This window comes from Solanum verrucosum, unplaced genomic scaffold (genome assembly GCF_900185275.1).
Source record: "Solanum verrucosum unplaced genomic scaffold, falcon-dt-bn FXZP01000308.1, whole genome shotgun sequence".
NCBI lineage: Eukaryota > Viridiplantae > Streptophyta > Magnoliopsida > Solanales > Solanaceae > Solanum > Solanum verrucosum.
In genome coordinates, this window is record NW_026020574.1 from 565,368 (window position 1) to 582,389 (window position 17,022).

Genomic DNA, 17,022 nt, shown 5'->3' on the forward strand with positions numbered 1-17,022 from the left:
CAGTACGGAAATTTCAAATACCCTCTGACTTCTTGTCTGAGTACTTAGAATGCTTTCATATATATCAACAACAACAACAACATACCCAGTGAAATCCCACAAAGTGAGGTGCTTTCATATATATCAGCCTCAGTATTTCATATATTCAAGAGCAGGTAGGTGTACATAGATTATCTTTGCCCCCTCCCTCTTATTATTTTATCTTACGTACTCAGTACATTATTTTATATTGACGCCTTGAGCTTAGGGAAGTTGAACTCATGTCATCTCCTCTTCTTCCGAAGTTGTCAGATCTAGAGGTTTGATTGGTCTTTTGTTTTGTACAATTGATGGGTAGGTCAGGGCCTGTCCCAGTCAAGTTTAGTAGATTAGGGAGTGTACAGTTATCACGATGACCTTTGTATATATTTTTTTGTGATTTTAAATATCATGCTGATTTCAACGATGTGCATAGTGTTTCATGATTATAGATATCAAGATGATCTCGATGGATCACAGAGTATTCTCTGATAATAGATATCATGATGACCTCAATAATCCACATAACACTCTATGAGTATAGATATTATGGTGGTCTTAATGGTCTGGACAACGTCGGTGACTATAGACAGCATGGTGGTCTCGTCAGCCCACAGAAGAACTTGTATTTTTTTGTTGTGAATTGATGGGTTACATGAATTATTATTGTTGCACGAGTCTCTATTTGTGGCTTTGTTGGCCTATATATGGCTTCTTATAAGTTAAAGATATACCACCAACATGGGTTGTGGTGCACTGATGAGAGTGTTTCACACTTAACCTGAGGTGTCGGGTTTAAGCCCTGGGTATGGAGAAAATCCTGTTGAAAGCGCCACACCCGAATAGGCCATGTAGAGCGCGATCCAAATTTAATCGGAGCTCCACATCCTTGAAGAGTGTGGGAAGTAAATAGACAACCTTCCCAAATCCTGACCCACAGTCTAGACATTTTAAGTAAATATTTCTCATACCATCATTATACCCAAGTAAAAATGGTCATCTTGAAGTTGTCCCTCTTAAAATTCTACAAGCAAGTATTACAATGAAGGAGGGTCATGTATGCATGTTAAGACATACATAAAGTGGTGAATATGTCGCTCAAAGAGGGGACCCTAAATATATATCAGATTCCTCCAAATGTACAAGTAAAGAAAAATCCGCCACAAAAATGAAGGGAAGAAACCCATGTCTAGAGCTATGCCACTGTAGAATCATTAACATTCATCGCAACTACAAAAATTGTGGATCTCTAGAGGAGATCAGGACAGGCAAGAGAGGAGAAAGAAAAGGATGACACTCAACTGCGAGTTTCAAGCTAAAGGTCCTCACAGATGTATACCTCTACCAGCTGATTCTGGGCATGTCAAACCTCATTCCAGCAGTGGCAATTTCTCTATTCCTTCTTCTCTAGAACTCGAGTCACAAGACCAAGAGCGATGGTTCTTCCTGATGCTCTGAGGGACACCCTTCCAAGACCCTTACATTTAGAATGCTCTTCAACGCAAATCATCCCTTGCAAAACTACCTGAACCATGACAAACAGATTAAAGTTAAGATCTCTTTTATAGCTAGAATCTTCGATGCACCCATTCCCACCAAAGACATTTTTTATTTATTTACTAAAATGATAAAACATAAGCATATCAATAGACATATAGTTGCTCTTGAGAGAAACCTCAATTATAGCATTCTGCTTTGCTAGAAGACATCTAGGTGATTTCTTGGTCTCCTTTCCAGTCTTTGGATCAAGCAAGGACAAAATCCTCACAACTCTTGCAGCCTCCTTAACATGGTGTACATGAAATTCCAACTGCACATTTTCAAATATCCAGAGCTATTGAGTTATTAACTAGAAACAGATGTCATGCAACTCTGTGAATTTTGAGGGTAAAATGACAAGAGCTGCTACCTGAGAGCCAATTAAAATTGGAACAGCAATATCCAGGAGAAGAATCTTCAGTTCCAAATGATTTGTAACATCAATAGGATATTCAGGGTGGCACAGCACATCCCCTGCCTTTACACGATTCACATCTATACCTTGTAGATTAACAGTGACATTGTCTCCGGCTTTTGCACTGTTACAGACCTGAGAATTATGTTCCAAAGAACGCACTGTTGCCATTTCTCTTGATGGCATAACTAGAACCTGACCATGTTAAGAATTTAGCGTTAGAAAAGACTATTATCCTTCCAAAGAATTTTTCATTCTTGTTACAAGGTCAAATCTTGTAAAATAGAAAAATAATCTGCACGTAACAAAAAACCACCAATGGTGCATTTACTGACAACATTAAACAATTGCTGTCCAATAGATGATTGCACCATACAAGCATTATGATGGCAATTGCAGTAATGACCTAACAGCATGTCCCAACAATGCCCTAACAAGATGACTGCGCAAGTATCTGTTAGTTATATTAGTCCTCTTTAACTCTATCACTCTGTTAACTAGAGCCCGTACACTCTAATTCACTGGTATCTAACATTACAGGGAGAAAAAAGAAGTGTCTTTGTGTTTCACCGTGTACCTATCTCATTATTGTCAACATGCAGATGTCCCTTCCAAGACAAGAAAGAAAGACATAAAACATGGAAGTAATCAAAACCACCTGAGGTTTCAATCCAGGCAAAGCCTTAGCTCAAACAACAACTGCCTTGAACTCCCATCCCCCCTCAGCACACACACCCCAAATAAAATTCAAAATACTGTAGAATATACAGTTAGAAAAGAGTTACACTCGGAGAAAAAAATGTAGAAGCACCTTGATGGAATTAGGATACATGTTTACTTGCCTAATGCCTCCCTCTGCCCCTCCTAATGAGAGCATGGTATTTTGGCAGGTTAATTTGGGTGATGGTCAGACTGATGACATGATCTATAGGCACCAGTATAACTCCCTGTACAGTTATGACTCAAAAGTCCAAGTCTTCTAAAAGCATATATATCATAAAGGAGAAATATCTTTTCTAGATATGATACTTGATGAATTTAAATGTTGAGTGTCAAAATAAAGGAGAAGGATCTCTCATGCATTAGTGGGTAATTGAGTACCTTATCTCCAGTTTGAAGAGCTCCTGTCTCCAACTTTCCACATACTGACACCTGTCCTTGTGAGGGTAATTTAACGAGATCACATATCGGCATTAATATAGGCTTTGAGTAATCTCTTTGGGGAGGTTGGAGAGAGTCTATTGCGTCTAAAAGGCATGGACCTTGAAACCTGAAATAAACTTTCATTATTAACTACAAAAGACAATGGGAGCTTTGCGAGCTATTTGTGTACGACACTAAATTACCACAGAAATTTTGACTCCACAGCACAATCATCATTTTATCTAGGGAAAAAGGATAAATATACTCCCGAATTATTGTAAATGGTATGCAGATACCCTCCGTCATACTTTTGGGACATTGGTGTCCCTGCTGTCCAAAAACTAGAGCATATATACCCTTTATACTAAGGGGCATTCACGTGTCATAATCTTATCCACCGATCCGACATTTATCGACTGATAAGATTGCGCCACGTGTCCCTATTTAGTCTTCCGTTAGAGTGAAGGTCATATATGCTCTAGTTTTTAGACGGCAGGGGCACCAATGTCCCAAAAGTATGACGGAGGGTATCTGCATACCATTTACGATAGTTCGGGGGTATATTTGTCCTTTTTCCCTTTTATCTATTATCTTGCAAATTTGGGTTGTCAATCTTAAGAACACTTTAATTGTTTCAAATTCCAATTGCATACAGTTTAACTTATCTATTTGCTATGTAACCTACTGTTTCCATTGTTCTGCCTAAAACTTCCATGAAAGCATTTATCTAAATGATGCAAATACGATAAAGTTGAAGATAACGAGTAACACTATGCGTCCTTTTAGCGTTAGCAGTTGGCCAGTAGACTAACCAGGACAACAATCTTGCATCAGAAGGACTTGTCACCAAATTTTGGTTTTGCATGGCACTCAGGGGAATCCACAATACTGATGAATCTTTAAACTTACAAGCATGAAGAAATGTTCCTAGTTGATTCTTAATTGTATCAAACCGTTCTTTGGAGTATCCCACTGCATCCATTTTGTTAATAGCAATTATTATCTGGTCCACCCCAAAGCTTTTGATAAGTTGTGCATGCTCCCTTGTCTGACCTCCACTAACATCAATGCCAGCTTCAAATGCACCTATTGAAGCATCAACTACGAGAATTGCAGCATCTGCTTGTGTTGCACCTGATATCATATTTGGGACAAAGTCTCTATGGCCTGGGGAATCAAGCAGTACAACACGGTAACTTTTTGTGTTAAAGTAGGCAACAGCCACTGTCATAGTTATTCCCCTCTCTCTTTCCTCAGCACTCTCATCCAATGCCCAGGCATAAGCAAAGGACCCTTTTCCCTGATTATAGATAGGATATGTATCAATCAGCTAATCAAGATTTCACTATGTCCTTATAAAAGTGGATGAAAAGTGAAAAGAAGGATTACTTGCTGCTTGGCCTCTTTTTCATATTTGTGCATTTCCTTCTGAGATATCTGCCCCAAAAGGTGTAGTAGTCTTCCTGATAGTGTTGACTTCCCAGAATCAACATGGCCAACCTACATGGTGAAAATTTTGGAGTAAGATCAGCGGATTAGACATTCAAAATGTTTGAAATCTTGAATCACATAAATGATTGACTCACAATTGCAAGATTTAGCTGGTTCAATTTGTCTTCTAATTGACCAGTGCATACAATTTTCTGAGGTTTACTCTGTGATCTTGAAGTTGCAATTCTACTCTCCACATTGTGAGAATTTGATGATACAGACATATTGCTCACATTGCTCATGCCGTCATGATTTCCTCTAGTTTCTATAGAAGAACCTCTATCCTTCATGTCATCACATCTAACCTTCGCTGTTGATGTGGAAGAACTAGTAGGCTCTTCAGAAACCAATTTTTTTTTAACTTCACCAGCTATTTCCTTTTTACTTGATAGGACATTTGACTGTACGACTTTGTTGCTAGTAGCTGCAAAAGGAATAGTAAATATACACGAAATATGTCAAACTCCCAAAATAGAGTACAGGATATAAAATATTAGAAATTAAGACTACTGTTTTTTGGTATTATTGGAGAGGTAATATGAAAGGTGTCATCTTTCTGCATGATTTTGGAGGAAAATTGGCAAAAGTCGGTGCATGAAAAATTCAGTTTCAATCTACTTTAACATTCTCAATGACAAAAAGGGAAGCAAAGTCAGCAGGAAGGTTCCAGTAAACAGGTAAATAGTTTAACAATTGAAAAGAATAAAAAAAATTAAAAAAAAAAAAGCTTGCAGGAAGGTGTCATTGAACAGGTACATAGTTGATTTCATCTCATTGTTTAGGATACTCCACCAAAATGTCGACGGAAATTATTCTCCATCTCTTACTCCTATAGTCATTAGGTCGTTATTGGCAAGATAATTACGTGTAAATATCTTCACTCCGGTGATCCTTCTGGTCACCGGAATCCTCACTCCCTCTTCTTTTCCTGACAATCTACTTCCACCAAAGCCTCTACCAGACCCCGCGACTCAACCCCAAAAAGACCACATCCCCAGAAAGTTCCCCACGCGCTCGCACGCGCCACCTCTTCCTCTCAGACTTCGAAGTCTCTCGCGGCATGTGCCGGCGCGTAAATCGTCAAAACACAGAATTTCAGCCTTTTCTTGGTTCGATCCAGGCCGCAAGGGCTTTCACCTCCCACTACGTCTTTGGTTAAAGCACTTTCCTTTCTTTTCATCAATTATTTAGGAGAAAGATGGAGAACAGAATCTTTTTCAGATTAGGGGGCAAGTCTTATGACTTAACTGATACCAAACTAGCCTCAGATTCTAGGTTTGAATGGGTGGAGAGTGCTAGGTTATATATGAGAAGAATGAAGCTGAGTAGAGTAGCTCTACAGTGGCTATGCAGAAGATTTAATGAAGCTTCAGAAATCAAAGGAAAATCCTTCAAAACTTGGAGATGCAGAGATTTAACTACTCTTATTTATTGCTCATTGAAGTACAATAAATATGATAGATTTGTGTCTGTGATTACGGTTAAAGGAGAGCTGAGATCTATTATTATTCTCCCTGAAATCACATTTAATGCTGGCTGGTCTGATCTCTCTAAGAAAATTGAGGTCTTTATTAATAAGCCTGAAATTTTACAGAGAGAAACTCTAAATGCAGGGGAAATAATCAGTAATGGGCAAAAAGAAAAAGGAAGTTATAAGGAAGCTCTTCAAAAAAGCAGATGGCCCCCTAATGAACTTCAATCAGCTCCAGAGAGTAGTACCAATGGAGATAAGGATCCTTTGAGGAGAAGTCTGGTTGGCAGCTTCCCAGATTGCGATGAGATACCTTCTCATAACGATGTTAGGAAATGGGCGCAAAACACATGGAGAGGCATCCACAACATACAAGTATTTGATTTGAACGGGATCCAATTCCTTTTTGAATTTCAATCGAGAAGGGATGCTGAAAATGTGCTAGCAGGGAGATGGAGTAGGAGCAATCATCTATTGGAACTGGACTGGTGGTCTCCGACGACGGGAGCTATTCCAGCCCAACATCAATTTGATTGGTTTTGGGTTCGAATTTTGGGACTACCGCTACATCTATGGACTGATAAAGTGATGAAGGAGATGGGGGACCAGTGCGGCGGATGGATTGAAGCGGAAGAAGAAACCCAACTCAAGTATCACCTGAGATGGGCCCGTATTCGAGTCAAAGGTCCTCTGAAGGAAATTCCGGCATATGTAGAAGTGAGTGATGGAGAATTCAATTTTTCTTTGCCGGTATGGTGTGAAGCTCCGGCGAGATTCAGACAGAAGTCAGATCTAATGCACGTTGATCAACTAGAAGGTGCAACACAACATGTATCTGGAAGGGAGTTCCCACAGCAAAACCCTTTGCTGACTTTTATGCCAAAGGAGGTGGAGACTAACATTTTGGGGAATGATTCGCAGTTAGTTTGCAAAAAAAAAAGGGGAAGAGGAACACGCGGGTCTGAGTGAAAGACATGTGAGGGAAATAATTAAAAATTTGGGCCCAGGAATGGTATTAGAAGTGTTGGACCAAATCGGAATAAAAGGCAGTGGGTCACATGAAGCCCAATTGCCTAAGAAAGACTCCATCCAGTTAGAAAAGGAACCTTTTGCTGACAACCTCTTCTCGACAGAGAACAGTTTCTTTCCGAGCTCAAATATATCAGAGATGGAGATGGGGCTGGAGTGAGAACTGAAACATCTTTTGCTAAGGATGATATGGCAATTTACTATGGGTCGGAAGTTTTGGGGGGTGAAGACAACAACATGCCTATGGTTATTTATGATATCGAAGGAGCAGGAATTAATTCAGCAGAAACTGATAAGATAGATCTTCATCAGGGCAACTGCTCTACTGAGCAAATTACATTATTTGAAGATCCTCTTCCTCTTCAAATTAATGATGGTCTCTCAGAACAAGAAATTGAAGACAGCTTCACTTTGGGTACATTCCAATGTACTTAAACTCAGTCAACTTTTTGGGGTTGCTTTTGAAGGATGTGATAAGGCGGCTTTTGATCTATTTCTGAGAATTGATCAAAAGAGGGGGGATTTGAGGCAGAAGGTGGAGACAACACCAATCAAAGCAAAGAACACAATCCCAAAGGAGATGGAATTTCATGTTAAGTTTAAAGAAGGGGAATCAAGAAACAGGGGGAGAATAACAAACACAAATTTCCAATGAAAGTCAAAATCCTTTCTTAGAATGTAAGGGGGTAAATGGAGAAGAAAAAAGGGGGATAGTCAGGAGATTATTTCAACATTGGGGGCTGATATTTACGTTCTGGTTGAGACAAAATTGGGAGGATCAGAGGTGAATGTATTCAAACAATTATGACAAAATAGATGGATGGGGGGAATTTCATTTGGATGCTATAGGTAGAAGTGGTGGCATCGTAGTAATGTGGGATAAGAGGGTGTGGAAAGGAGAGCTGGTATTAGCAGCAAACCAAATGGTGACCTGCAAGTTTGAAGGCATAAATCAGGCACTCACATGGTTCCTTTCAGCTGTGTATGCCTCATGTGATCCAATAACTAGAAGAGAACTTTGGCAAGAATTCATCAACATCAAAGAACTGTGTAATGGGCCTTGGGTAGCTTGTGGAGATTTTAATGCCACAAGATAACCAAACGAAAGATCAGAAGGGCACAAAATTACTACGCCAATGACTGAATTCTCTGAATGGATCAATGAGATGGAGTTCATCGACCCTCCTTTATTTGGGGGGTCTTTTCACATGGAGAAGGGGGGACAATCACATGTTTGCTTCCAGAATTGATAGGTTTTTATTCTCTTCCCAGTGGGATGAGACCTTCACACGGATTAAACAGAACATGCTTCCCAAAATAGGTTCTGACCACAATCCAATTTTGCTTGAATGCGGAGATTTAAATTTGAAGAAGTCTTACTTCAAATTTGAACAATGGTGGTTAAGGGTGGAGGGTTTCTCAGACAAAGTTAAAGATTGGCGGGCATCTTTCAATATCACTAGTATGGGCTCTTATGTCCTAGCCTCCAAGTTGAGGATGCTAAAGGGGAAGCTAAAAGAATGGAAACTGGAGAATAGGAACAATTGGAATCAGAGAAAAGAGGAAATCTTAAATCAGTTGTCTGTTTTAGAAAAGACTCGGGAGTTGAGATTACTATCAGAGGATGAGTTACTTCAGAAAGTACATCTTTCTATGGAGTTTGAAGATGTTGCAAAAAACGAGGAAATAGCTTGGAAGCAGAGGTCTAGAGTACAGTGGCTCAAACACGGAGACAAAAATACCAAGTATTTTCACAGGATGGCTACAGCCCATAAAAGATTTAACACCATTGATAAGTTGATGGTTGAAGGGGTTACAGTAACAAATTCAGAAGAAATTAAAGGAACCATAATCAGTTACTACCAAAATCTTTGCAGAGAAACAGAACAATGGAGGCCAGATTTTAATGTACAGGGAGTGGAAAGCATTATACAAGAGGAAAATGTATGGTTCCAGAGGCAATTTGAGGAAGATGAAGTTTTTAATTGCATAAAATCATGTGCTAGTGATAAGGCCCCCGGAGGCAGGACCAGATGGCTTTCCGATGAGATTTTCCAAAACTTCTGGGAGATACTGAAGACAGACTTCATGAATGCAGTGAGACAATTTCATGAAAGACATGAAATAGAGAAGAGCCTTAACGCCACCTATGTGGCTCTAATCCCAAAGAAGACAGGAGCTATGGAACTTAGGGATTTCAGACCCATAAGTCTCATTAGTGGTGTGTACAAGGTCTTTGGTAAGCTGTTGGCAGAGAGATTAAAGAAAGTGATAAGCAAATTAGTGAACAATCACCAAATGGCCTTCATTCAAGGAAGACAAATTATGGATGCCGCGTTAATAGCTAGTGAGTGTGTAGACTCAAGGATTAAAGGAGAGATCCCAAGAATAATGTGCAAGCTTGATATAGAAAAGGCATATGATCATGTCAATTGGGAGTTTCTACTTAATATTTTGAAGCAGATGGGTTTGGAGACAAATGACTTAAATGGATAGGTTTTTGCATCAAAACTGCCAGGTTCTCCATTTATGTTAATGGAGAACCTGCCGGTTTGTCCTTCTGAGAGAGGACTACGACACGGAGATCCTCTCTCCCCTTTCCTATTTATTTTAGCTATGGGGGGTATTAACAGTATGATTAGAGTGGCCAATCAGAACGACTGGATAAAGGGTTTCAACATTGGTAACCAGTCAGAGGTTGATTTGCAAATATGTCACCTTTTATATGCAGACGACACAGTAATATTTTGCGATGCAAAGGTAGAACAAGTTAGTTACATTAGAGTTATTTTGGTGATTTTTGAGGCCATCTCCAGACTGGCTGTGAATTGGGGGAAAAACAGCATCTTCCAAATCAAGGAAGTGGCAAATATTCAGTTGTTGGCAAGCATCTTGCAATGCAAGATAGAGCACTTACCAACTACTTACCTGAGAATGCCTTTGGGGAATAATCACAAGGAGCTTGAGATTTGGGATGGAATCATTGAGAAGACAGAGAAGAGGTTGGCTAATTGGAAGGCAAACTATCTATCTCTGGGAGGAATAGTCACTCTGATCAATTCGGTCCTGGATGCGTTGCCTAGATATGTTATGTCACTTTTCCCTTTACCAGCAAAGGTAGAAGAGAGGTTAGATAAATTGAGGCATGATTTTCTATGGTCGGGGAACAAGGGGAAAAAAAATACACTTAGTTAAATGGCAGACAGCCTTACTAAGCAAGAAGACAGGAGGGCTTGGCATAAAAAATCTGAGGGTCCAGAACAAAAGTCTACTTTCTAAATGGCTTTGGAGATTTGTGGTTGAAGATCAGGCATTATGGAGAAGAGCAATTCTCAACAAGTATGGGCAGACTGAGGAGTGGGTGTCTAATGTAGTAGAAAGCACGTATGGGGTATCAGTTTGGAGATCAATCAGAAATTTATGGCCTAGTTTAAAGGAGAATTTGGTGGTCAAGGTGGGAGAGGGTAACAAAATATTTTTTTGGAAGGACAAGAGTGTCTAAACTCGGTCTTCCCCAATCTCTTTTCTTTTTGCACCAATCCTGATGCTAAAATTGTTGAGATTTGGTCCCCTCAGGGATGGAACCTCACCTTCATGAGAAATCTAAATGATTGGGAAGTGGATAGAATTGTTGAACTGTTACTCAGATTGGGTGAATTCAATGGCCTTACTACAGAAGCAGATGGTATAAGATGGAAACACGACTCTGATGGCAAGCTCTCTGTGTGCTGTATAAGAGAGATTATGACTCACTCGGGGGGAATTCTTGGTCCATGGAAACAACTATGGAAGGGCAACACCCCAACCAAGGTGAAATGCTTCACCTGGTTGGTCACCAGAAGGGCATATCTCACTCAGGAAAAACTCAAGAAAAGAGGCTTCCAGATCAGATGTTTTTTTTGTCATGAGAAGGAAGAAACTAACAGCCACTCATTCCTACATTGTAGGGTTACTGTTCAGGTGTGGCACATGGTTCTCAGCATTTCTCAAGAGCCCTGGGTGATGCCAGAACATATTGCTGATCTTTTGAGCTGCTGGATGAGGAGGGGGGGGAGCAAGACCCAAAAACGATGGTGGTCTATAGTACCTACTTGTGTCTGGTGGGCTATTTGGAGAGAAAGAAACCTTAGGTGTCATGAGAATATTACTAACACTATTCAGAAAGTTAAAGAAAATTGCATTAACATGTTGTTTTTTTGGTGTAAAGAAGATGGTAGAGAAGAAGTAGAACAGTTGGTTGATTTCCTAGGATCTTTGTAATTATGGATTTAACTTGTAACTTTTTGGAGGTAGCCAGCATACCCTTAATGCTGAAGAATACAACTTTAACTTTATAAAAAAAAAAAAAATTACAGCCAATGAACAAGGTCCTAGAAAGCACCTCCTAAAGATTCTAATAAAATATTAGGACAAAGATGCATAATATAGCCACTGAATGATCTGTGTAGTTTCTACTTCATTATGAATATGGAATAGGGACTTCATGAAGAGCTATCCCAGAAAATCAGGACAAAGAAGAAAATTTTTGAAGGACTTAAATAATGTTAAACTGGAAAGGGAGATAAGGAAAGGAAATGAATCAAAATAATTTCATCTGAATGAGAAAATTAAAAGACCAAAGGCATTGTATGCAACCAGTCACTTACTCTCTCTAAATAATACCAACCTTCTTCATAGATTTAAGCCCACCCATCCTTGCTATTTTTAGCAGTATTTTCAAAAACGAAAAGCGCAAAAAGGCGACAAGGTGCATGTAGATTGAAGCGATTAGTGAGAAGTGAAGCGCACAGTTTACCAAAAATATCAAATATATACGAATTTAGTACTACAATAATCATTCTTGGGGTGAGCTACCTAGCTAATCCGCAACACCAGTCTCCTTCTATCCATTTTTACATTTTTTCATAACTATTAGATAGTAGTACTTTGTTATTTTCAGACTTGTAAACGCTTTAGAGGCTCTTGTATCTATGACACCAGGTTTTGGGGTATATTTTGTTACTTTTTGCACTTTATGATTAAGAGATCCCAGTTATGACTTAATTATGTCTTTTCACCTTTATATTTTCGCTTAGTTGTTAAAAAATGGACTAAACTTGGATAAGCGTTCACCTATTAAATCAAGTGTGGGTGTTGTCACAGCTTTTCAATTTTTGGATCATGATAAGAAAATTCAGCTTCGGCAGATTGCATGATGGCTTTTGCTACTCTATTTCTCATTAAGTTATCAAATTAGGCCTATCCAATCCCCCTACAATAACAACAACAAACCCAGTCTAACCCCACAAATGGGTCTGGGAGGGTAAGATGTACGCATCCTTATCCCTACCTTTATGAAGTAAAGGTGGTTGCCAATTGACCCTCAGCAATCCTCCTGCTTTATCTGGGCTTGGGACGGGCAATGTGAACGAGACCCAAATGCCCAACAATCTCTCCCTAAATTCTTTCTCCAACTTCACTTTCCCCTGTGGAAGGGGTTTCAATGGTGGAACCAGGGAGAATCATTTCTTCCTCTTTATTCCTCTTCCTTTGAAGAAGTGATTGTGTAATACTGAAATAAGGATCAAACTCCCGAAAAGAAACATTCACGCTGACAAAATTTTCCTAGGGGAGAATGAGAGCATTTGTACCATTTCTGTGTAGGAGAACACCCATAAAAGACACACTTAAGGGCACTAGGATCAAGTTTCCTAGAATTCCTAGTGTGAACAAAACACACCCATTTTGACGGATTAATTATTGAATTCAAGATAAACACCAAATCTTTTATACATATATTTGTGTCGTTATCCATTCACAAATTATTATGCCTGAGCATACTGCAGATTCGTTGAGTTGTTGGATTAGAAGAGGGGGAAGTAAGAGCCAGAAGGCATGGTGGAGAATAACCCCACATTGCATATGGTGGAGAGTTTGGAGAGAGAGGAATAGTAGAAATTTTGAAGATATTTCCAATCCCATTCAAAAGGTTAAGTGGAATTGTATTGTATCTATTTATATTTTTGGTGCAAGGAAATAGGTCAAGAAGAAACTGAACAGCTTGTAGATTTTTCAGGATCTCTGTAAGTATACTTTTTCTGTTTCTACTTTTGAAGGTCCCCCACATCAGAAGATTTTATATTTTTTTGAACTTAGTAACTACCCTGCATTAGAAGATTACCACATTACTATTTTCCAAAATGAAAAGAAATGATTACACTAGGAAAAGGAAAAATAAAACCTCCTAAAGTCATGTTAATTGATTAAATCAATCAACAAGCACGCTTTAAGAATCATATTTCCCAACGAGTAGAAGTTTCTTGCTGAAGGGGATAAGTTTTTATGACTTTGTTCTAGGACTAACATGCAAATTAACCTATCGTTTCTCACTCAAGATCCACCCTTAGCCTTAGTACTTCCACACAAAAGGGAGGCTTTTAGTTTGTCAGGGGAAAAAAGTCCAAATTTGCGACTGAATTATGTAAAAACTGGTCTAACTTTGCCCTCCATTAATTATTGAAATCATTGATGTCCCTGAATTGGGCTAATATTGCCCTTCTTGATAAAGGCCAACTATTAAAAGTTTATTAGTCTGATTAATACCAATAGTTCCCTGTGTATCCAAAATGTAATAACTAAAAAATCCTTATACACCCCCCCTCTCCCCCTCTCACCAACCCACCTCTTGACAAAGTACCACAAATATATCAAAGCTCATCGAAGTTAACGGTCCTCTTTTTTTTCCTTAAAGTTCTGTGCTTCGAAGTGAACAACATTTTTGGTTTCCAATGCGGCAGAGATACTTGGCCATTATAGCCACCCTAGAAACTATGCATATGCCACCAATTGAAGGAAATAATCTACTCTATGAAGAAGCAAGCGAAATTCACTAAGAACTACCAAAATGGAAAAATATAAGTACCATTATCAATGGATGATGCAAGGCATTTGCGTAAGGACCGTTGATGACGTCTTAAAATTAAGTAACTGAAACAAAAAGGAGAACTCGCACAAAAAAACTTACCACCACATTACTTATTACTATCTATTGAGTGGAGGAAAATACGCAAGGAGAATAAAAATGCAACAAAACTATTATCTACAGAAAGTCAGAAACAGTTCTTTCCAGCCCTCAAAAAGAAAACTGTATGTTTATCAATGTGAAATTTGTAAGAGATATATTGCCAGTTGCTAACCTGCGCTAGCTTTGCCACCGCCACCACCACAACCTTTGATCAATGGGTTACGTAGGACCCCACACATATCACATAAATTTGTGGTATCTTCATTATCAAATGTGCAAATGGGACAACACCACACCCCAGCCTTAACTGGTTCTTGTTTGGGATTTCCACATACATCACACACATTCATACTAGCTCTGTTATCAAATGTGCAAATGGAACAACGCCAGATGCCAACCTTGACCAATTCCTGCTTTGTATTTGTTTCTGGTGCCCTTCCTATAGCAAACCATAAATAGCATATTGAGTTCCTTACAATTAAGCTTTAGGTATATAAGGGGCATAAACTACTGCCAAGACCAATAGTCCTGGTAAAGTAACTAAAAACATGAAAATTTACAAAAAATCAAATGGAAATTTTCTACAATTAAACAAATATTCCCTTTGCGCTCATTAATGTCACAATTTGACTTGGTGCAGAAATTTCATGAGTTCAATTTATTTATATATATAATATTGGTTAGTTTGGACAGATGCAGTATATTAGTAGTTAGGAAGTTAATCTGACAACAGAAACATCATATTGGGGTTTTAAGTTTTGATTGTTCAGAATCCTTGAAAGAGGTGAAAGTTGTATAAGATACATTTACTTGTGGAAGCATCAAGCAATTTAAAACATTTCAAAACAGAATATAGTGTCATCTAAATTGGAAGCTGGCAGAACTTTTTAAGAGCCATCTAAGTAGTTAAGCTTTTGATATGCCATAGCCCATATATAGTTTTAGTAAGTGAAGAAGTATTTATCCTTTCACAAATCCCTGTTAGCAGTTTAGAGCAGTCCAGTATGTATAGTAACTCAATATTTTCCACCAACATATTTCAAGACCATATTCAACAACCAAACAACGAAAATGGAAAAAAAAATATTCTTATTGTACAGATTCAAAATAATTTCTGATAATGCTGGATGAACCAGAAATTCAGGGGAAAATGGACGCAACTAAAGCAAGTGGGATTGCAGATCAATAGACAAACACGAGTTTTGGCGTGGCTTGCATACATTTGGAGAAAAACTAAAATAGTTCTAAATAAAAGATGACTATGGAGAAAAGTACCACAGAATTATCATGAAGTGGTAATCTTCATATAAGATTTAACATTTTCTGGGCAGAGTACATCTTTAAATATGAAGCACTGAGAAGGGCTGGAGGGACACTCACCATTTTTCCCTGCATATTCATATCCATCGTCATAGTCATAATTGTAATCTTCATAGTCATAAAAGTCTTCTTCATAATCAACTCCATAATTTACCTTACGAGGCATGGTGACGCTTTCAGATATGCCTAAGAAATAAACATGAGATTGCATATCACTGTCTACTCAATACAAATCCAGGTCATCACGGAAATGTGCAGCATGAGTGAGTTAATTCCTACAGCACAAACAGAATACATTGTGCCTGTTTCACCCTTCAATTAAGAATGTAATCATACCTCGAAGATAACCGTGTCAGCAAGTAACCATTTCAGATCCGATTCAACCACCAGGAAATGCTCAGCCAAGCAATACCATAAATCCAGAAAAACAATATAACTGGGACGAACTGCTCTTAATGTTCTGAGCTGGTAAGCAAATCTACAGCCTCCTGTTCGACAAAACAAGCCACCAGTTTCAATCAATTGGAACACGCTTTCAAAAGTGAGATAGAAAAATTCTTTTTCCTTATTAAATGCAGACATGAAAACATTAATGGAGGTGTTTTATCTAAAAGTTTTCTTGTGTTTATCCTTTTTTTAAAGGAATGTCATTAACAAATACTATAACATTCCCATTTAGTACTATTTTTCTCCATTCCCTAGCTGAGTTAGTGACACAAAGTTCTCAAGTTCTTGAAAGAAACACCATATGATATATAAGTTGCAATGTCAAAACTAAGAGCTACAAAGCATTAAGTGTTAGATTGCTACATGCACACAGTTAACAAGGACACAATTTTCCTGCTGGAGATGTCGTTAAATGTGTTATTCGACCTGGATTCAGGATTACTAATTCCGAAGAGAGGTAAAAACTTAACCATGATAAGTGAATAGGTTTGGTGTAAACACATGGTGCGGGTAAGTATTTACCCCGAACAGAACCTCGTAAACCTGCTGACGGCTGATAAACATTTCAGGAATATTTAATCAATCCTAAGATTATATAGCAATAACATCTGCTAGTCCAAAAATTACAAACATACTATCTTATTGATCAAAAAAAAAGTTACATTTCATCAGTAACAATGTAAACATCACCAAGTTAATTACTCCATCAACGTAAATACGAATACTTACAGCAAAACTCCAAATTAAAGGGTTTAATAACCCTACAACCCCTCAAAAAGGTGCAAATTAAAGATCGAAATTATACCGAAAGAATTAAGGGAAAATAAATAAGGAGGGTTACTGGGGTTTCTCCATCTGCTTAGTGGAAGAATGAGGAAGACGAATTGTACTTTAAGCTTTACCTTAGTTCCAACTCCGGCCAAGTGTGCGCTCTCTGAGAGATTTTAAGATTTAAATACTATACAATAAATTAATAGGGGTAAGGCTCTGAAAAATACCCTAACTTTAGTTGGATTTATTGTTGTGATACTAAATTTTCACGAGGACCTATTACCTCCCTAGACTATTTCATACCGTATTTTAAACATATATATTTGCCCACGTGGACATAAAAAATAATGCAAAATTATAAATAATAGTGTGTCC

At 38.3% G+C, this 17,022-nt stretch overlaps 1 protein-coding gene across 1 annotated transcript; it reads right to left on the reverse strand.

Annotated features, from left to right (window-relative positions):
- Positions 1–1,077: 1,077 nt before the first annotated feature.
- Positions 1,078–15,901, reverse strand: LOC125811236 (uncharacterized). Its single transcript, XM_049490743.1, has 10 exons — positions 15,766–15,901; positions 15,490–15,615; positions 14,282–14,548; positions 4,702–5,030; positions 4,505–4,615; positions 3,928–4,415; positions 3,074–3,242; positions 1,928–2,167; positions 1,694–1,828; positions 1,078–1,543 (listed from the first exon to the last, which is right to left on the reverse strand). The coding sequence occupies exons 2-10, from the start codon at positions 15,593–15,595 to the stop codon at positions 1,412–1,414; spliced, it is 1,977 nt and encodes a 658-aa protein (XP_049346700.1). The 5' UTR covers positions 15,596–15,615; positions 15,766–15,901; the 3' UTR covers positions 1,078–1,411.
- Positions 15,902–17,022: the final 1,121 nt, after the last annotated feature.

What these genes read in the sequence shown, in the direction of transcription:
- LOC125811236 (XM_049490743.1), bottom strand. Translation starts at nt 15,595, where the DNA reads ATGCCTCGTAAGGTAAATTATGGAGTTGATTATGAAGAAGACTTTTAT. An exon ending in CGGTGGCAAAGCTAGCGCAG is followed by an intron (nt 5,031 to 14,281) that starts GTTAGCAACTGG and finishes TTCCTTTTGCAG; the next exon opens with CTACTAGCAACAAAGTCGTA. An exon ending in AGCAGAATGCTATAATTGAG is followed by an intron (nt 1,544 to 1,693) that starts GTTTCTCTCAAG and finishes GTCATGGTTCAG; the next exon opens with GTAGTTTTGCAAGGGATGAT.